At 49.3% G+C, this 20,560-nt stretch overlaps 2 protein-coding genes across 7 annotated transcripts in view; both read right to left on the bottom strand.

The window, feature by feature from the left end:
* SYNRG (synergin gamma) overlaps positions 1-7,936 on the bottom strand; it is a 35,724-nt gene extending 27,788 nt beyond the window's left edge. For 5 of the 6 annotated variants that reach the window (XM_038158002.1, XM_038158003.1, XM_038158005.1 and 2 more), the window contains exons 1-6: positions 7,858-7,936; positions 4,375-4,415; positions 2,962-3,080; positions 1,572-1,702; positions 1,188-1,293; positions 814-925 (exon numbers count right to left, since the gene is read on the bottom strand). In XM_038158002.1, coding sequence (XP_038013930.1) covers positions 814-925; positions 1,188-1,293; positions 1,572-1,702; positions 2,962-3,080; positions 4,375-4,415; positions 7,858-7,928 — 580 coding nt within the window. In that variant the 5' untranslated portion in view covers positions 7,929-7,936. Of the gene's footprint in view, positions 1-813; positions 926-1,187; positions 1,294-1,571; positions 1,703-2,961; positions 3,081-4,374; positions 4,416-7,246; positions 7,388-7,857 lie in introns of those variants that run through there. The other variant, XM_038158004.1, reaches the window with a different exon arrangement.
* A 1,284-nt stretch (positions 7,937-9,220) lies between these two features.
* On the bottom strand, positions 9,221-15,205 carry DDX52 (DExD-box helicase 52). Its single transcript, XM_038157912.1, has 15 exons — positions 15,098-15,205; positions 14,761-14,959; positions 14,330-14,460; positions 13,949-14,134; positions 13,575-13,718; positions 12,691-12,802; positions 12,377-12,449; positions 12,099-12,302; positions 11,631-11,721; positions 11,329-11,451; positions 10,952-11,102; positions 10,614-10,689; positions 10,370-10,441; positions 10,159-10,251; positions 9,221-9,891 (listed from the first exon to the last, which is right to left on the bottom strand). The coding sequence occupies exons 1-15, from the start codon at positions 15,182-15,184 to the stop codon at positions 9,804-9,806; spliced, it is 1,830 nt and encodes a 609-aa protein (XP_038013840.1). The 5' UTR covers positions 15,185-15,205; the 3' UTR covers positions 9,221-9,803.
* Positions 15,206-20,560: the final 5,355 nt, after the last annotated feature.

Raw genomic sequence — 20,560 nt, 5'->3', positions numbered from 1 at the left:
TCAAACTGGACATAATGGGGTCTGTCAGGGGGACATTCTCCCTCAAAGGAATGTTTTATCCACAGAAACTCAGCAATGTATATTAAAGCACAAAAGAAATGTCTGCTCATGTAGACAATTTTCTGCTTGATCCCTTCCAGTGTTACCCATTTTAACAGAACTGGTGAAGGACAGGCAAATCTACAGACAGAGGGAAGACCACCTGAAACTGCAAACTTACCAAGGAGTGAATCCACAGCAGAGACACAAATTTTATACAGTAAAAAGCTGGCCTAGATAAGCTTTGTTTCAGGCTAGACACTAAAAAAACTACACTACAGACCATAAGAAATCTTAAGTGGCAATTGTTGCCAGTGTAATTACTGAGAACAGAGGCTTGGTTTGACCATGCCCAACAACACATCAGCCAGCTGTGACACTCCACTCAAGCCTTTAGATATGGTTTTGATCATTCTCAGCACTTAAATGCCACTTCTCATCTTCAAAAGCACTCTGCAAAACATTAATTAATGCTTTGACTAGAAAAGAACAAACACTTTATCAATTTCCTTGATGTTTCACATTTAGCACAGCACATGAGGCTCCCTGTTAAAGATTTCAAGTCTTTTAATAAAGGCTCATATCTATCAATATTTCACCCTCATACCCTGACCTAGCAAACAGTTGCCAGAATGACATTTGATTTTACAAAACTGTTAATCCACTCATTTTGTAACACCAAATAAAAATACTTGTTGGAATTAGTTCCCCCTGCTGAGGATTTCAAATGTTAGAGTTTTATTTTCAGTTGGAAAATGAGGAAAAATTACAAACCTGGCTTTTTTGGATGTGTTGCTGGTGTTGGGTGCATTTTAGCATCTCTAGAAAAGCCATCTAAGTTCCCTTTAATGGCTTCCAAAGCATCATCTCTGCTTTTTTCACCTGTCTGAAACAGCACAGAAAAAGTTTTGAAAAGTTGACAGAACAGCTCTGTTTTCTTCCAATACCCACACTTCCTCAGTACCAGAATGAACAATGCCTGCTGCTGGCAGAGTGTGGAAAGGACTGACTCTTCCAGAGGCTCTTCAAGCCATAATCTGGCATCTCATGCAATTCCCACGACTTGCTTGTTGAAAGAGACCCTCCCATAAAATCTATTAAAAAAAAAACCTGAAGAAAGAAACACCCCACTCATTATGAGGCCATACCTTGGGTTTCACACTGCTCAGGAGCCTCAGCTTTTGTTTCTGCTCCTCAAACTGCCGCCGTTTTCTTTCTTCCTCTAAGAACTTCTGCTGGTGCTCAAACCTCTTCCTGAAGGAGAATGATTTTTTAAAAATTATATATAACTATAAATAATTTTTACAAGACTTGTCATGTCAGGTTTTGCTTGCTTTCTCCATTTCTACTGTCTCAAATTCAGACGGTTTGGTGCACACACTCCCACTTCTTCTCAGACCTGCACCAGCACCACAAACTTCAGAGGCAATGCAATATCCAGCAATATTCCACAGCCCCAAACAATGCTGCTCCAGAGAAACCACACCTCCTTCGCCAGGAGGAGTCCCCAGAGTCAGGGAAGTGTCACTTACTGCTGCTCCTCTGCAAACTGCTTCTGCATGTCGGGGCTGTACTGCGGGCCGGCCGGGCGCATTCCCAGGAAGGAGGGCTGTCCCATGTAGGGCATTCCAGCTGCTGGCATGGGCCCCAGGGCCATGCCACCCTGCAACAAACACAGCACACGGCTCCAGGGCATTGCTTGCAGCTCCAGTGTGGTTCTTTTCCCCCGTAGGAAAAGCCAAAGCACGGGCAGTGCCAGTACAGTGGAGCCTGCAGAGTGCAGTCAGGGGTGCTGGAGGAGCAGAGCCTCAGTAGATGGCACTCTTCCTCTCCACAAGCACTCAAACTCACAGCTTTTGGGAAAACTGGCAAAAATCAGCTCTTCAAATCCAACCTGCCCCAAGAGCAGGAAGGCTACAGCCGTCCTACACCGCTCAGTATGGGTTTTCTTGGGATTTCTGGCTCCTACTCTAAAGGATTTAATAATATTTTATATTCCCTCCTACCAACCACAGGTGCTGGAAAATGTCTGGTCTAGGCATTTCCCCAGATATATCCAGGGAACCAACAATATATGCCAACAACCAAGAGGAACCTTGTCTGAATAAACTGTATCAGAAGCATTTTTTGTATTTTTGTATTTTGCATTTTTGTATTTTGCTGAGAAATATATTCTGGGACATTCAGAGCAGCAAAGCTGCCGAATACAGAAGGAGCCAGAAAATAATTTACTTTTCTTACCATTCATTTTGCATTTGGTCTCAGAACACGTAGGAAGAGAACAAAAGTTGTTTATTATTTTTAGACCAGCTCTCATAAAAACATCTTCCTACTATAAATTTTGCCAAAATAACATAATAAATTCCAGCTGGGGGAGGGAAGGGAGTATAAGGACATGGCAAAACAATAAATTCCATTTGTGACACAGCAATTTGGTTAGAAAGTCAGAATGCAATGCAGAAACACTGAATTTCAGCAAAGTGCAAATTTGTACATAAGCACATATAGTGCTAAATAGAAAACAATAGATTAAAAGAGAGAAAGCAGAATTTTATCTGCTCATATTTCATTCTTATCCCTCAATTAGCAACAGCAGCACTAAAGACAAAGTCACTTTAAGGAAAAAGAAAAATGATAGCGATAGGACAGAGGAAATGGCCATAACCTGAAGGAGGGCAGGCTCAGATTGGGTATCAGAGAGAAATTCTTCCCTGTGAGGGTGGGGAGGCCCTGGCACAGGGTGCCCAGAGAGGCTGTGGATTTCCCATCCCTGGAAGTGTCCCAGGCCAGGCTGGGTGGAGCCTGGAGCAGCCTGGGATGGTGAGAGGTGTCCCTGCCATGGCAGGGGGTGGAACTGGATGAGCTTTAGCCCAAACCAGCCTGGGGTTCTGCAGTTTCAGCCCACGTTTCACTGGCACACACCTGCATGGCCATGGGTCCAGGAGGCATCTGAGAGCCATAATTCATTCCCATCATCCCTGGCATGTTGGTCTGCATGACAGGAACCATTGGAAACCCTTGCTGCTGCATAGGAATCATCCCTGCAATGGAACATTAAACAAGCTAAGTGCCCAGTTAATGTTAAAAGCTTTTTTTTCTCCTTCTCTAACTCTACCTCCCCCATTTAATTGATCATTTTTGTTTACCAAACCAGAGGAGGAAAGTAAAAAACTCTGAGCTGTGCTGGACTGTTTAAAAATAAAAATAATGACATTTGCTACTCTGCAGGGAACCACAGAATCTACTTAGTTTAGACACTGGTCAGTCTACAGGGAAAAACATTACAGGGCTTTTCAGTAACTAAGCTGATGAATTATCCCACCATCCTAAAGATTCTCTGTGGGTTTCTTCCCTCATGATTTTGGAAGGGTCATTTCCAATTAAAAAGATTTAATTAACCAGGGTGACTGGTGCTGGTAATTCCCATTTCTCTTGAAACCAGCAGCTTCTGAAAATAAATCTTGGGAAATAAAATCAACTTTTCACAAAGCAACTTCACACTCTGACCTGGCTGGATAACTTGTCTGTAAGTTAATTAGCACACTTTAGGTTAATTAGCCCACTACACGTGTTAGAATGGTAACAATTCTTGTCAGTAAAAGCTAAACATGCACAAAATTGGACAAATCAAGCTGGAATGTGCTAATTCACTGAATAAAGCAAGTGTGTTTTGTTTCAGTGTCTTCCTGTCCACATTTTGCTGTCCTGGGAGACAAACACTAACGTGCACTTGTTACCAGCACACCATGAGGTAATTATGCAAAAACACTCCAGGAGGCCATGACACAGGCAGGAATAACCCATGAATCAGTCCCTGGGATTTTAATAAAAAACTCTCCATTTTCCCCATAAATTCTCTGCATATTTTCCCCTAATTAAACAAACAGCACTGCATCAGGAATGAGAACAAAGGCAATTTAAGGCTGAGGCTCTCCCATTGTATTAATACTTTCCACACAGGTTGTGACTCTTGTCCCGGGGTCTTGATGTGCTTTGTAAATATTTACCAGGTCTTGCAACACCCCCGCAGTATGGGTCTACACAGCTGGGAGATGAAGCAGAGAGAGGTGAAATACCACACTCAAAGTAACAGCAGAATCCAAAAGGCCAGTTCAGGTTAAAAAGGGAGATGTAGTTTTCCTGGACCTTTAATCCAGATTCTGGGGATGCTGCTTCAACAACACACAAGAGGTTTTCCCAACAGAGGAGCGAGAGAGCCGAATTCAAGGGCAAAAACCAACCAGGGAGTTCAATCAATAATCAGACCAGGTTTAGGCCTAATTTGTCTGAACAAAACCAAGAACTTTGTGCTCAAAATGTGAAGCTGATACATACCTTGAGGGGGGCCCAAACCGCCTGCGACAGGAAACATGAAGCTGCAGGAGGAAAGCAGGAGTACATGAAACTCTGTCACTTCAGCGCAAATGGAACATCCACCTCGACTTCCACATCAGCACCATCACCAGGGGCCTCCCACCTTCTGGCCAGCACTTGCTCCTGCAGGTCCCACAGAAGCCAGCCCCACCCGAGGGAAAAGGTTATCCCTGGAAAACCAGGAAACCCAGATCTGATCCTCCCAGCAGCCCTGACACGGCTTTGACTCATGCACATCACCCACAGGAGACTTTCAGCACCCACACAGCTTGGGAACAGGTCAGTTTGTTGTGTGGGCTAAGCATGGAATGAATAAACATCTCCTCTTGGAAGTATCTGACTCAGCAGGACCACCAGAGAGTACTTCTCAGCTGCTTAGGAACAGCTTTTCTGAAGAAAAATAAACTATCCACAAAACCCCATCACTTTTTGCCCCCTTTAGAAACATTAAGTACCACAAAATAATGGAGCTTCTCTTTTCTCAGTTATCTAATTACAACAAAAATAGCACCTTGGAGAAAACATTTATTCATATGTCAAGGGTCAAGTGCACCTAGAGCAAGAACCATTAAAATTTCAACTAAAATCCTAATGGAAATCGCTAGCCCTCGCTCTCAAACAGCTGCCAAACAGCAAAAAAGGACCTAGTTTAAAATTCTCGTTTGCAAGCAACTTGCAGAAACCCACGTCAGCAGCAATTTCCCAAACAAGAACCTCACTCAGTGTCCCAGGCAGTTATTACATCAAAGTGCTGTGGAAGAGAAACACACTTATAGATATTCAATGTTCAATTCCAAGGGTGGATGTAAAAGAAACTGACGAAGGGTACAAGAGAAAATGCCATCAGAAATGGCTGCAGGAAGTCCTGAAAGCCAACCTGGTTCATAAATATAAAAGAGCCGTGTAATATGAGCACTAAGATAAAATAAGGAATTTAAATTATGCATTTATCCAGGAGCAAATTGCACCTCCTCACTGTACAGGCAGCAGGTCACACGGTCACCAAGACAACCCATTTGCTCTTCACTTCATCCTCTGCTCAGGATCTTCATCATCCTGAGGGTTCTCCTTCAGCCCTGAGCACCGTGTGCTGATTTCTCCTTCCACAGCCATCACACCCCTGCGCTTCCAGTGGTCCATCTTGCCATCCTCCACCCCACCATCTGGGGCTCTGCCTCTGAAGAACTCTGCAGACTCACACAGCTCAGCCCCAAACACGTGCAGGGCTTGGTTCTCACCACAGCCAAGGTCTGTCTAACTCAACCCAGTCATTTTAACCCACTCCTCGGCACAGAGAATCAACACGAAAACAAACAGACTCGCTTTAGTCAGAGTGATGAAATACTAAATGTAATTTCTGAAGAGCTCCTAATCATGCAGAAGTGTTGTAAGCTTCATGCTTCCCTTCCTGTTGGGGAACCTGATTAACAAGAATTCTCCAAACCAGCCAATGCAATGTAAACTGAACAAGCCTCACGAGGTACCACTGCTTGTTGGGAGCAAGTAAAGGCCAAACTATTAAATATTTATCCCTTTCTACAGAGCTCCTGGTTTATTTATAAGTCTCTGCTGAAAAAAAATAAAAAGAAACAATCAACCAAAAACCCCTCAGCTGATTAGAGGGCACTGGAAGAGGAGCTGGTCCAAAGCAGCACAGCTCTGGCAGCACAGCCCCGTCCGTGCCCAGATCCACCAGGGATTCACTCCAGGACTCAGCGTGCAACTGCCAGCACCAGGCACACTGGCACGGCCACAAACCACTCCACCACTGGGAATTTCTGACTGAGCTGCTTTTTTGGAGATGCAGAATTGCCCAGAGCAATCAGGGAAAGCAGCTGGTTCTCGTGGCTGAGGGAGCCAGCAAAGGGACAGTCCTGTGTGAGACAGCCTCGGGTACGCTGCTCAACCACAATGAGGGGAAGGGAACCAAGTGATCACCCTGCAGCAGACCCCTTAGAGCACTACTAGGAATCTGTGCCTTCCCACTAAATGAGTATTTCAAATACGGAGCTTAAAAAGAACACCAAGAAGCCCCAAAGCAACCAAGCAACAGCTTCAGCCAAAACACAGGAGCGTGGGGAGCAGCAACTCCTTTTCTGAACTGAGACTTCCCTGTAACAGCTCCAAACCACACAGAACTTGTTTTCCCGTCTACAAGTGGATTTTTAAACCCCTTAATTCCCAAGCAGTACAACTCCATGCAACAGACTGTCAAGAGTATTTTTGAATGGCAGAAATGCACAAAAATTGAAGTGAAATCAGGCAAAGAACCCACACAGACACAGAACAGAACTCTTCCTCTACCTCCAGACTTTGTCCTCAAAGAAACCAAAATACTATCAATGGGCAATGGTGATTTGTAAATCCTTTTATTTTTCAGAAGCTTTATTTCTGAAACTGACAATAATGATAACACTCCCAATAACACTGACAAAACCATGGGATTTGGACATCCAAGACAACTCAATGAGCTTAATTGTCAAATGCAAAATTTCCTCAGCCTCCCTGGAAGTAGGACAAGAGATAAACAGCAGAAGAGAATCTACATTGAAAAAAAAAATTACTAGAGTCTTCAAAGGTGGTGAAATCCAGTTTTCCAGCCTTTCCAGAAACACAACAACATCTCTTTTGACATTGGTTTTTTTGTCTCCTGACAGGATTCCTCAGTCCTCTCTGTGGCCAAGGTGCCCTTTGTGAGAAGGAGGGGAAAAGGGAAGTCCCCAGGGAGGCTGGGTCCCAGGAGGCCACAGACCTGCCCAGCGGTGACAGGACATTTACTGTGGCAGCACCGAGTGGGGCTGGCAGAACCCCCAAATCCTTCCCACCCCAATACCTGAGACTGCAGCTGCAGAGCCTGATGGGGAGCGGGGCTCAACTGCCCAAGCCTGGACACACGGGGGAGATCAGCTGGGCCCCCAAAATGAGAATAAACCTCAGCAACACGCAGAGCTACTGGGGCTGCACTCCCAACAACACACCTGGGACCTCCCCACCCCACCCAGGACCCCACCACATCCTGCCTGGGCCCCCGGTGCTCCATCCAGGATCACAGGTGCTACACCTGAGACCCACACACCCCACCCCAGACCCCACAAAGCTCACCTGACAACCCACGAACCCCACCTGGGACCCCCAGCCAAGATCCCACGAACCCCACCTGGGACCCCCGTAGCACACCTGCGATCCCCGCATCCCACCCAGGATGTGCCACACCTGAGACCCTGCACGCCCAACCTGGGACCCCAATAACCTCGTCAGAAACCGCGCACAGCCCAGCCGGGCCCTGACCCCCCTGCTCTCACATCCCACCTGCACCCCCCCAGCCCCCTCATCGCCCCCCATCTCTGCCCCTCCCCGCGTCCCCTTCACTGCCCATCATCGCTCCCCTCCTTTGTCCGCTCCCTCTCCACAGCCCATCGCCCGCCGCTCCCGGTCTCCACCGACCTGGCGGCCCCGGCCGCTCCGCCGCCCGCCCCGCCGGCGCCCCCCGCGCCGGGCCCGGGCCGCAGCGCCATCTTCGCGCTCGGCCCCGCCGTCTGTCAGCGGAGCGGCGGCGGCGGCTTCCGGGGCCGGCCCGGGCAGGCACCGCCCCCGGCACCGCCGCTCCTCCGTTCCACGGCCCCTGGGTTCCTGTGTCCCACAGAGCCACGGCCCCGCAGAGCCACGGCCCCTGGGTTCCTGTGTCCCACAGAGCCACGGCCCCGCAGAGCCACGGCCCCTCGGTTCCTGTGTCCCACAGAGCCACGGCCCCACAGAGCCACGGCCCCTCGGTTCCTGTGTCCCACAGAGCCAGCGATGCACAGAGCCTCGGCCCCTCGGTTCCTGTGTTCCACAGCCCCACAGCTGCTTCGTGTCGCAGCCCCACAGAGCCACAGCCCAACATCCCCTCAGTTCCACAGCCCCACATCCCCTCGGTTCCACAGCCCCACAGCCCTACATCCCCTCGGTTCCACAGCCCCACAGCCCCTCAGTTCCACAGCCCCACTCCATTCCTCCGTTCCACAGCCCCACATCCCCTCGGTTCCACAGCCCCACAGCCCTACATCCCCTCGGTTCCACAGCCCCACAGCCCTACATCCCCTCGGTTCCACAGCCCCACAGCCCCACATCCCCTCGGTTCCACAGCCCCACATCCCCTCGGTTCCACAGCCCCACAGCCCAGCTCCATTCCTCCGTTCCACAGCCCTACATCCCCTCGATTCCTCTGCTCCACCAAACCAAGGCCCCGCGAGTTCTCGGTTTCACAGCCCCACATCCCCTCGATGCTTCGGTTCCACACTCCCCTCGGTTCCTCAGCCCCACATCCCCGCGGTTAGCGGGGAACGGCCTGGATGGGGATGAGTAGCCCCGGCTTCCCCTCCGGTTCATTTCCAGCATTCAAACCACCACTTTTCCCCACCGCTTTTCCATAAAAATGAAAATCAAGTGCTGCCTTTCCGCCCGACCTCCCCCAGGGGTCACCTGGGGACATGCGACAAGAGCCTGAAAGTGACAGGACACGGGGCAACGGATTCACAGCGACACGGGGAGGGTTAGATGGGATATTGGGAATAAATTCCTCCCTGTGAGGGTGCTGTGGCTGCCCCATGCAAACTGGATTAAACCAAGACAATCCTGTCCAGAAATTCTACCTTAAAGGATTGCAGTTGCAAAGAAGCCATTCCTGCCTGACTGGAATGCTGATGACAAAAGCAGGGACGGCTGAGAACACGCTGGGCAGATGAAGAGAGGGAAAACACACAGAGCTGGGCCTTTTTTGCCTGCAGACTTGTTCCACCGAGGCTGCACAGACACACAGATCTCTGAATTAGCATCTTATGACCTTGGTTATTCTAGTTTTAGGCTCAGTTATAAAATCGTACAAAATTAATGGACATGTAAAGTATTTGTTTATTTCAAAATAATTTTATAGAAGAAAAACAGTAGAGCAGGCTTTACTTTCACATACAAGTGGGCTTGTTTTGGCTTTTCTGAAGTGTCCAGGGAGGTCTCTGACAGCTGCATTTATCAAACCTGAGGGCAAACATTGTGTGGTTTTTGTCTCTGAATCTCCTGGAAGTGTCTAAAAAATGTATTGGGGGTGATCTGAATGCAGACAATATTTTCAAGGAGCAGTACAAAACTGTGTGAAAGTAACACAAACTGATGCTGGTTTTGAACTACTCTTAGCAATACACAGCATTCACTGCACGAGCCCATGCTCCAGCTTCTATAAGAAGCATCCAGGAATTCTCTTCTGGCATTGCAGTAGAGACTTTCTAGCATGGAAACCTCCACCTTCACCCCAAAGGAAACATGAGAAACGTTTTTCTCCCTTCACCATCGCTGCCATCTTCATTCTTCTGCTCCAGCACAGACAGAGGTGTCAGCCCCAGCTGACCAGCCTGAATTCAGCTTTCTGCAACAGTCTGTATTTTACTGCCATTTTTGTCTTCTTTACCTTTCTTCTTCCCCTTAGTATTTTCCTTTGTGGTTTTCCTACAAGAAACACATTGGAGATCAAGAGACCTGAACATAACCAGTGGTTTAGATCCAGGCTGCTGTCACCTGACACGTGGCACCACACAAGGCAAAATGCTGTCATTAATCCAAGCTCCAGCAGATACTGACGGTAAAACTTCGTCACTAAAATCATTCTGACTGGGTACTTCATCCAAACAAGTTATCTGTTACTTTGCTTAAATTTTCCAGGCTGTTTCTGGATAAACAGCATCTCTCACCTCCTCTTCAGCAAAACCTACTTACATTTTTCTTTTGCCTTTTTTCAAGAAGCACTTTGGGGTGGTGCAAATGGATTCTCTCGTCAAAGGCTTCTTAATGAATTTCTTCTTTTGTTTGCTGAAAACAACATTTAGTGAAGAAAGGTGAAATTACTAGGGTTCCTAGTTCTAGAAACTACCACAAGTCATTAGAAAGCACTGATTAAAAGACTGGTTAAGTGCCCAAATGAACATACCTCTGCAGTTTGGGCAGGTGTTTTATGTATTCTGGCACAGGACAGCCAGCTCGCTGGATAACGTTGGCAATACTGGGAAGGAGAGGAGGGAAGAGATCAACTCCAGTGCTTGCACAAGCGATAAATATTTTTTTGTGGAAAACAGCAAACCAAACAAACTGACTGGTTTGTTGTTGGTCTTTTGTTTTGTGGTGATTTCTTTTTAAAGCAACAAATAAAGATATTATTCATCCAGACATATTACCTCCGTAATAAAGGTTTGTCATCTTCTGTAAAGAAAGTGACTGCCTTTCCTCTGTGTCCTGCTCTTCCAGTGCGACCTGCAAAGCACACATTTTGCAGAGTAGAGATTTTACTGCAGACATCTCCCTTTATTCCTCCTCACAGCCCCATTATCCCAATGCATGTTCACAGACCAAGGATATACCAAGCAGCCACCCCCCAACACTGCTCCCAGTGAATGAGAGCACAGCTATGTCTGAAACATCTAAATGAGGTTCAGAGTGCTGACAAAAACAAATGCATCCACATTAAAGACCTCAGAAACGGGGAAAAGGAGGTGATTTGAGAGCCATGCCTCACCTATCCTGTGGATGTATTCCACTGCACTCGTTGGCAAATCATAATTGATGACCATGTTCACACCTTTGAAGTCCATCCCTCGAGCCAGTAACGCCGAGCAGATCAGCACCCAGATCTTCCCAGCTCTGAAACTCTGCACTACTTTGTCTCTCTAGGAAAAGAACAGAAAAGATATTTGGAAACAGCCGCCATAGCAAACTGAGAAAGGAGGTGAACTTGTTTCCTTAAAGCTGTCATGATGTTAAGGAATAAAACTAAACCTCTGAACAAAAACCTGCAGGAATTTGCTGCCACGGTTACCTGGAGTTGCATTCCAACACTCTTGCTTTTACCTTTCTTTCTAAAGCATTTCTTGAAAAGAAATAAAATCCTCTTACCTGTTGCTGAGTCTTGTCTGCATGGATGACATCCACATTGATGCCTTCATAAATAAGCTCATGGAAAAGCTCTTTAGCCCTCTCAATAGACTGTACAAAAACAAGGACTGGAGGAGCAAAACCCTGCAAAAGAGTAAGTTTATCTCAGGTTCCAAAGTCCTTTTCCTTGCAGAAACTGAGACACAGCAGATTTGGGCAATGGTTTAACATGTGTCCCAGAGAAGTGTTTGAAAGTGGGAGTCTCTGACAGACCAGAGCTCGGTTGAACAGGAAGAGGAACACGCTCAGTCTCTCCAAAATACCTTTTTAACAAGCTCTCTCATTGCTGTTAGTTTTCCTGTCTCAGATCCAACAAACAGCAGCTCTTGCTCTACTGTCTCTGCTGCAGAGTTTCTGAAACCAGAAATCCAACAGAAACACTTCCGTATTTTTACATACATTTACAAAAACTTATATATTAATAAATATACGTAGTATATATAACCCCCATTAAAATATAAGCTGGTGGATGAGAAATACTGCACAACAAAACCTATTTCACCAGTGCACACTCCTAAGATTGATATTTATTTGATGATAAAGTAATTGGCAAAGGAAAAGAACACTTTATTCAACACAAGAGAAAGATCTACATGCCTACACAATTTTCTCTGGAGACAAACAACCTGCAGTGCTGACTAACAACAGCCACACAACCAAGCAGGCTGACGATGCAGAGAAAACAATTTCCCAGGAAATTTTTTTTAAAAAAAGAAGCAGACAATACCTACCTTGCCCCAACAGACACCAGCACAAGGTTGTCCAGGTTGAGCTTACACCACTCCTCCACGTCGTGGGCAAAGGTAGCACTGAACAGGGCCCTCCTGGCCAGGTGGGAGGTGCATGCCAGGAAGATTGTGCCCAGCTGGTCCCTGAATCCTGACTTGCCATCCTCAAACAGCTTGTCTGACTCATCCACCACCAGCCACTCCACGCTAGGAACAAGAGGTTTGAATTTCAGGAGAGCCACTGCTGAGTGGCCAAGCACACTGCAAACAGACTCTCCTACCTGCTCAAGTCTATTGCTGGAGGATCTTCTTTCAGCAAATAAATGAGTCTGTTGGGAGTAGTAACCAGTATATCTATTAAAAGAAAAGAAGCAGAATGTCAAAGAAAGACACAAAATAAACCAAACAGAGCCCTGAAAAGCACCAGATCCAACCCAATGTGCCAGAGGTAGAGTTTAGCAGAGTCCATGTCAGGCTCACTTCCCATTTCTTCCCTGCCACTGTCTGACCATCTCTTTAAAACCACACAGCCCAAAGAGAAAGGTCAATGACCCTTTTTAATTTTTAGAAGCACTTCAGTCATTAGAACAGTTACCAAATTTCTTGGAAGACTTGGGCCCAAACTTCTTGGCTGCCTCAGCTGCCTTGTGGATCATGTGGATTCTGAAGCCTGTGCCCTCTGCCAGCTTCACCAGCTCCCGGTGGGTCTGAAAAGGCAGCAGAGATTGGCTTTCCAACCTGAGCTGATGAGCTTTTCCAACCAAAAAACTGCTGGCCATCGTGGACTCATGGAATGCTTTGGGTTGGGAGGGACATTAAAGCTCTTCCAGCTCCCCCTGCCACGGCAGGGACACCTCCCACTGTCCCAGGCTGCTCCCAGCCCTGTCCAGCCTGGCCTTGGGCACTGCCAGGGATCCAGGGGCAGCCACGGCTGCTCTGAGCAACCTAATCCTGAAGCTAGAGCTTCAAACCTCACCCTGATCTCAGAGTAAAGAGAAAGCTCTCTGGTTTCCTTAGCATAATAAAATGCAGCTCTCTAACAGGCATTATTCACATCACTGCCACATGTGGCTGCCTCTTTCCCATGAATAAAAGCTGCCCAAAGGTGTCATTTTTATTTCATTTTAATAACACAGCTTTGTTATAAAGTTATCCCTTGAAATTCCAAGTTTGGGACAAACAGATAAATCTCTCACAGCACTCTCAAGCAGGAAAGGAGGTTTTAAGAACACCTGAGCACTGGGCAGTTCAAAATATGATCAAAGAATCTTGAGCCTCTAATCTAATCATTGAGATTAGACTCAGATAATAGATATGTACCTACTCCACACAAACCAAAAGACTTGAAAGAAACATTTAAATTAGCTTTCTCTGATACGTGAGGGCAATAAAGGAAAGCAATATTTGCTAAGCTGCTCTTTTGCTGATGCAGAGTGAAAACACCTCAGCCCATCAGGGTGAGATTCCCTGGGCACACACCTGGCTGGCGAGCTCTCGGGTGGGGGATATGATCAGAGCCCTGAATCCTTTGTTCCTGGGCTGTTTCAGATGTGTTAAGAGAGGGATACAAAATGCCAGTGTTTTCCCAGACCCTGTAGGAGCTGAAGCCAGAAGCTCCCGGCCCTGTAAGAAAAAACACACTTGTATTTCAGCAAGCAAAATAAAAAGAAAAAAAAAAAGAGTAAAAATTCCGTTCCCATCAACATCAATGCTGCAAACTGACCCAAAACACCCCAGGGAAAGTGAAAAAGCCAAGCTTTCCATCTGGAGGAAGCTGACCCAGCTCGGAAAGCGCCACAGAGGCAGCCACGGCCCCAGATCCTGTGGGACCCCTGGAGCCCCAGGGAACTCACGTGCAGCATGACAGGAATTGCCTGCATCTGGATGGCTGTGGGGACGTGGAAGCCCGCAGCCCGGATATTCTCCAGGATTCTAGGGTGGACTTGGTACTCCTGCTGAAGCTGCTGGAAGGTGGCAATGGGGTCGGGGAGGTCTGTTCCCTGAACGCTGATCCTGTGCTGGTGCCTGAAGCGATTGACCTGCGAGGCAAGAGACAAACTCCTCTGGAATTTGCACCACAAAGCTCACCACGTATGGATTCCTCTCCTGGGTCTTTCCCCCACACTCCATCACCCTCCTCCCGTGAGGAATCACCATAAATAAACCCCACTTTTGGATCAAACACCCACAGAACACCAGGAACCCCTTGCTGCATCAGAACTCCCTGGTCCCACCTTTTCTCTCCTCAAGCGTTCAAGCTTCTCTGCAGTAGGTTTTTTGTCTTTTGCATCTTCAAATTTTGCTTCCAGAGAGGACATCCACTTTATTCCATTGTTTTCTGACAGCTCTGGCATTGATTCTGCTCCTGGAAGTTGCAAACAAATTGAAATTTCCTTTAGTAAAACACAAGCAGGCGTTACTTGGAGACAAAAAATAAAAAATAATCTCAGAACCTTTTTTCTCTCATTCCCAATAAAACTAATGAAGACTCCAGAAGGATGGCAACCACATCCCCAGCTCTCAGCACTGAATCCTGGCCCAGTTATGGGATCAGCTCTGAGCCAGGCCAGCCAAGGAACTGGATGGGCTGTAAGGTCCCTTCCAACCCAAATCTGGGATTCTCTGATGGTTCTGCCAGGGATACACGTGTGGTGTGTACAGATACCTCGTGTCTTTTTCTTTTTTCTTTTCCCTTCACTGCTTTCCGCCGTTCTTTTCCTCTTCCCATCGTTTTTCCCTGCTCCATCTTTCTGCTGCTCCACCTCCTCTTCAGCCCCTGCTGAAGACCCCTGAGGGGCTCCCTCCTTGTTCCCGAAGAAGTCGAGGCTCTCCAGCGGGACGCTGCCGCGGTTCCCTTTCACCACCTGCGGGAGAACAGGGAGAAGGCTGAGACGCCACGGCCGGGCCGCGCTCCTCACCGCCGCTGCCGGGGGAGAACGCGGCTCCGGAGCCTGGCCCGCGCACGGGCCGCTCCCCGAGCTCTCCCCTCGGTGTCCCCGCACCCCGAAGCGCCGCGCGTCGAGCCCGAAGCGCCGCACGTCGAAGCGAGCGCCGGCGCCCAGGCGGCGGAACAGCTCGTGGGTCTCCATGCCGCCCCGCTCCCGGCAGCCCCCGCGCGCCGGAAGCGGGAGCACTTCCGGCCGCGCGCCGGCGCCATGGCAACGGGCGGCACGGCGGCGCGTTACCATGGCAACGGCGCGGGCAGGCCTCGCTAGGCCGCGGCGACATGGCGACGCTGTCGCGACAGCGCGGGGGTGGCCAGGGACAATTCCTTCCCCCCTTGCCTCCATGTGGCCCCGCCGGGGGCCTGGAACCTGTCAGGGAGCAGAGGAGGGTGCGGGCGCTGCCCTGTGCGCGACCACTCTGCTAATCCTCGATTTCTACTCATACAATGCCGCCTCGCAAGGTGCCCGAGGAAGGAAATGCTTGAGGCCGTGGCAGGAGCAACCTGGCAACTGGCTGAGCTCCTCAGGGCGTTCAAGAAAGCTTGCCCAGATTAAGATCAGAATTTATTTCATTAATGTATTTATTCATTGCGGTAAGCTGTGAGATCCAATAATGCAGGTGAATCTAGTACCCTCTATCAGATCAAAGAATGCAGATTTTCCCTGGTTGTTCATGAAGGACAACAAACAGAAATTTAATTAGCAGCAACAGAACTTATTTAATGTAATAAAAGTCTCGTGGGCTAAAGGTTTATGTTGCTGAAATCCAAGAGCTTTAAGACACATGGCTGTTCCTCCTGTAACATTCACTACTTTAATAACAAACTTTGAGATGAACAATTGGGTAAACCTGATCCTCCCCTCCGCCCTTCTCTGCCTGATTTTTGCACTTTTGCTTTGCCAGACCTTTAACTTCCCAGACCCAGGGACCCAGAGCACCCCAGCGGTGACATTTCCCTTTCTTGTGTCCCCAGCAGAGCATTTACAGTGAATAAAGACCCAGCTCTGCATCCTGGGTGCAGTTCCCACTGCTTTCTGCTGGGAGCAGCGACTAATGGTTGCTGCGAGAGGATGGGGAAGAATGTGCGGGCATTTGTGTAACAAAGAGCCATAAATCATCTCCAATATCCATCACTCACCAAGGGATGCTGCTGGCAGATGCAGGAGTGAGGAAACAGGGAATATTCTCTCTCTGTGTCAGGGTGAGGAGCTTCTGAGGGCAGAGAGCCCTGTGCCAGCAGTGAGGGACCGTGGAACATCCTGAGCTGGGACCCTCAGGGACCACCCAGCCCTGCACAGACACCCCAAAAATCCCACCCTGTGCATCCCTGAGAGCGCTCTCCCAAAGCTCCTGGAGCTCTGGCAGCCATTCCCTGGGCAGCCTGTTCCTGTTGTGTTTAGGAAGTAAGATTTTACAGAATGGGGGATAAAGCTCTGGAATGTTCTGCCTGGGCAGGTGCTGGAGTCCCCACCCCTGGGTGTGTTTAACACAGCCTGCGTGTGGCACTGGGGGCCAGGGTTGAGTTGAGGTGCTAGGGCTGGGTTGGACTCGATGACCTTTAGGGTCTCTTTCAACCTGGTGATTCTGTGAATTCTGTGAATTTGTGGGAGTTTTGGGAATTCCTGGGGACCAGGAGGTGGTGGAGTCACCACCCCTGGGTGTGTTTAACACAGCCTGCATGTGGCACCGGGTGCCAGGGTTTAGTTGAGGTGTTAGGGCTGGGTTGGAGTTGATGACCTTGAAGGTCTTTTCCAACCTGGTGATTCTGTGATCCCTGACCACCCTCTGCAGCTCTCGTCACTCTCCTGCTCTGAGCACGGTGCCTAAAGCCTTGCAGACAAGGGCCTCCCTCAGGTGCCAGCAGCAGGAACCCCACAAGGCAAAGGACGCCTCGCTTTGTCCCCTGTCCCTGACCCAAACCCGCGAGGGAGAGCACAGAGCCTCCTCAGGGGCTCCCACTCCAGCTGCACCATGGCAAAGAGGAAACATCCTCCTGTGCCAGGCCAGGGGGGATCCATGGGGCCTTCATGGCAGCCCTCGTGCGTTCCCTGAGCCCCCTGGCCTGGCTGTCCGTGACACCGGGGCTGGGGACAGCCACGGCAGGGGAGCAAAGCAGCGCCTGCTCTGCCTGGAGCTGCTGGCAGCATGCCCACGGGATGCGGGGCCCTGGTGTCACTGGTGATCCTCGCAGGAGCACAGCAGGTACAGGTGGCTGGGGAATGGCCGGGTGCTCTCCTGTGCCTGACACGGCCCCGTCCCTGCAGGGCTCAGGGATCCGGGGTGGTGCAGAGCAGCTCAGGTGAGGTGTGCCACGGGGCAGGTCACCGGGCTGTGCCAGTGGCACAGCATCTTAAAACCCCATCGGATGGCAAAGCAGGCCAGGTGGGTGCAGATCCTGGCATGCTGCAGAGCAGCTCAGGTGAGGTGTGCCACGGGGCAGGTCACCGGGCTGTGCCCCAGGCAGGGAGCTGAAATAAAACCCCATGGGATGGCAAAGCAGGCCAGGTGGGTGCATTTATTCCACCATGGGCACAGGCAGGTCCGAGTCCCTGCTGCCGTGGGCTCCTGCAGAAACCCAGCCAGGCCAACGTGTGTGTGTGTCCCTCTGTCTGCAGAAACCCAGCCAGGCCAACGTGTGTGTGTGTCCCTCTGTCTGCAGAAACCCAGCCAGGCCAACATGTGTGTGTGTGTGTCCCTCTGTCTGCAGAAACCCAGCCAGGCCAACGTGTGTGTGTGTCCCTCTGTCTGCAGAAACCCAGCCAGGCCAACGTGTGTGTGTGTCCCTCTGTCCCTCTGTCCCACAGGTGTCGGCAGGGATGGCAGGACAGCGTGCCCCCCACGGCCTGCCCGTGCTCCATCACCATCCCTGCATGCAAACGAGGGTCAATTAGCCCGGCTGAGGCACTGCTGACCTCTGAGCCCTGCTGTGTCCCCCGATCCATTAACAGGCCCGCGGCCCTCAGCTCTCAGTATGAATTGATGTAGCATCCATTCTGTTGCAGCACAGAAACATGCGTCCTCATTCAGCTGTCCGTTTCCACTTTCTGTTCCTTTGTCCTGCCCTTCTGTTCCCTGTGTTGCTAACCTGGTCACCACTTCTTGACCCCACGTCCCCGTCCCTCCCAAGGGTGTTGTAATCCCAACCACTACCAAAAAACTTTTACTTTTTCCCCTTTTACTCACATCTTGTTTAGCAAAAAATGGTTTCCAGCAGTGTGGGAGCTTTGATCCCCTATTCAAGAAATCCTTGCAATGTTTTTTTAAAGACTTTCTTTCTAAGGCAAATGAGTTCTTCATAAAGGGGGAAATGGTGTGCTGGTTGGGCTCTGTTCATCTGAGGAAGACAAATGATCTGTTTTATTACTTGAAAAGCAAAACAGTTGAGTATGTAGATTTGTGATTTATCTGTAATTAAGAATCCATTTGAGCAGCATATTAATTACAGAGAGGAGGATTCGTTTTGCTGAGTAGAAAAGTAAAATCAAAGTTCCTTGAATTAGAAGACAGCGTAAATTTGCCTGAGGCTTTGGTTTTCCATGGCCCTGCATTGCACCTACACTGGGAGAGGACAACTCTAGGGCACATTTGAGTTTTAACACTTTTAAGTTTCCTCTCTGGGTCAGAGAAATAAAGTCGGGGGGCTCAGAGACCTCTCCCTGCCGGTGCTGGTGGCTCCCCCAGCGCTCCCATTCTGCCTGGGCTGCTCCTCTCCCTCGGGGCTGCAGCAGGGGAAAGGATGCTGCGGGATTCACGGGATTCATGGGCTGCTGCGGGGAGCCCAGGGCAGGGCAGGGAGCTGCAGGAACCATCGCAGACACACCGGGGTGGCATTCGGGGCAGTTAGGATGGGCAAGAGGCATGAAGTCTTGACTTTATGTTTCAGAAGGCTGGTTTATTGTATTGTGATATATATTATATTTAAAATGTTATATTAAAATTATACTAAAAATGAAAAAAAATCAGAAAATGAAACAAGAATAAAATAAAATAAATAATAAAATCTTATAACTAACCAAAAACGATCTGAATTGCTGGACTGTGATTGGTCATTAATTAAAAGCAATCACATGGGCTCCCTTCCTCCCACAGTGATAAAAAGACAATGCCAAACCCTCGTGACAACCCGTGGATCCTCACGTGCAAGGAATTCCCTTATAAGCAGCTTTGAACTGTAAAATAATCACTCAGCCCTGTAAAACTGTTTTGGTCATAAATGAACTTTGTCATGGCTCTGCTGGTTTCTTTGTCCCATAACAACTGCATCAGATGCAAACACCACGTGCCCGACAGCAACTGGAGAGAAAAAGTATCTTCCGAGAGCTTCATTTGACATGCCATGGCATTTTCCAGCATTTTAATGAGGCAGCCAGGGCACCTGTGGGAGCAAACACCCCACCCAGGGCTTCTCCGAGCAAGGTGAGGTCCAGGGACAGTCCCAGCCCAGCCCCGCTGCTGCAGAGGCTGCTCTCCAGAGTTCTGTGTGGTATTTGCCATCCAGAAAGGCTTCCTCAGCCTGATTTTTAACTCGAAATCAGAGGAAGCTTTCTCCCCACGCAGGGATGTGTAGCACCCACAGCACCCTTAGCAGCCTGCCCTGCTCTCCCCCTTCCCAGGCCCCGCTGCCCAGGGATGGGAAGTGGCAGCGCACAATCCCTGCTCAGCAGCTTCAGAAAGCCACACCTCTGGGGAGAGTCTCTGTTATCAATCATTTGTTCTACTCACATTATAGACTTTATCCTGTCTGCTTCATCACACCGTGCTCCGTGGGAGTCACCTGCTCCATCTGTGCCTTCATTTGTTTGTATCCTCTGCCCTTTTTCCCCCTTTTTTTGGCTCTGTCCTCTCTTCCTTCACCACTTCCCTCTCTGATGGGGTCACTTCTCAAAGCCTCTTTTCCCCAAGGTTTTCACTTACCTTTTCTGCAGGGCAGCACTGACCCTGGACCATTTCCCAAATTTTCTTCACACCCCAAGCTCCATCCTTTCAGTCTGCAGCTCTCTTACAGCTGCTGCAGAAATCAAGCTCCAAAAGGCTGCAGCACGTCTAGTGCCTCCTTCTCCCACCTGCCTCCCTCTGGGTTGCCCATTCCTCCCTCAGCAGGGCCAATTCCACCTGGATTTGCACCAGCCAGGGAAAAACCTCACATTACTTCACCTGACCATTAACTCCACAAAGGTTCCACCCTTTTCCACTGCTCTGCTCAGAGTCACTCAGCCCTGTTAGCCCTCCACAATCAAGGATCTTCAAAAGCTCTCCAGCCCCTGGAGCACACCCTGCCGCCTCCTCCCGGGGCTCAGCATCCCCGGTGGATGGGGCCTGGCTTTGGCACTCCCCTCCTAATTGGTTTGCTTAGCACTGGGCTGCTAAAGCCAGCAGGGAATGAGGGAAGCACTGCTGGGCTAAGGGCAGCATCATTAGGGCATCATTAGGAGGCTGAGGACATGGCTCTCCCCACCTCCAAAAGCCTCCTGGCTGACACCTGGGGGTTCACAGGGAACCCTGGACTCCCCACACGCAGG

The sequence above is a fragment of the Motacilla alba genome, chromosome 19 (assembly GCF_015832195.1).
Source record: "Motacilla alba alba isolate MOTALB_02 chromosome 19, Motacilla_alba_V1.0_pri, whole genome shotgun sequence".
Lineage (NCBI taxonomy): Eukaryota > Metazoa > Chordata > Aves > Passeriformes > Motacillidae > Motacilla > Motacilla alba.
Note: the sequence above shows the minus strand (reverse complement) of the source record. Positions and strands in the feature narration are given on the sequence as shown.

Excerpts from the sequence above, each read along its gene's own strand:
- DDX52 (XM_038157912.1), bottom strand. The coding sequence starts at position 15,184 with ATGGAGACCCACGAGCTGTTCCGCCGCCTGGGCGCCGGCGCTCGCTTC. Across the intron at positions 14,461-14,760 it reads AAAAAAGAAAAAGACACGAG|GAGCAGAATCAATGCCAGAG; the intron begins GTATCTGTACAC and ends TGCAACTTCCAG. Across the intron at positions 11,103-11,328 it reads CAGACAAGACTCAGCAACAG|AGAGACAAAGTAGTGCAGAG; the intron begins GTAAGAGGATTT and ends TTCTTTTCCTAG.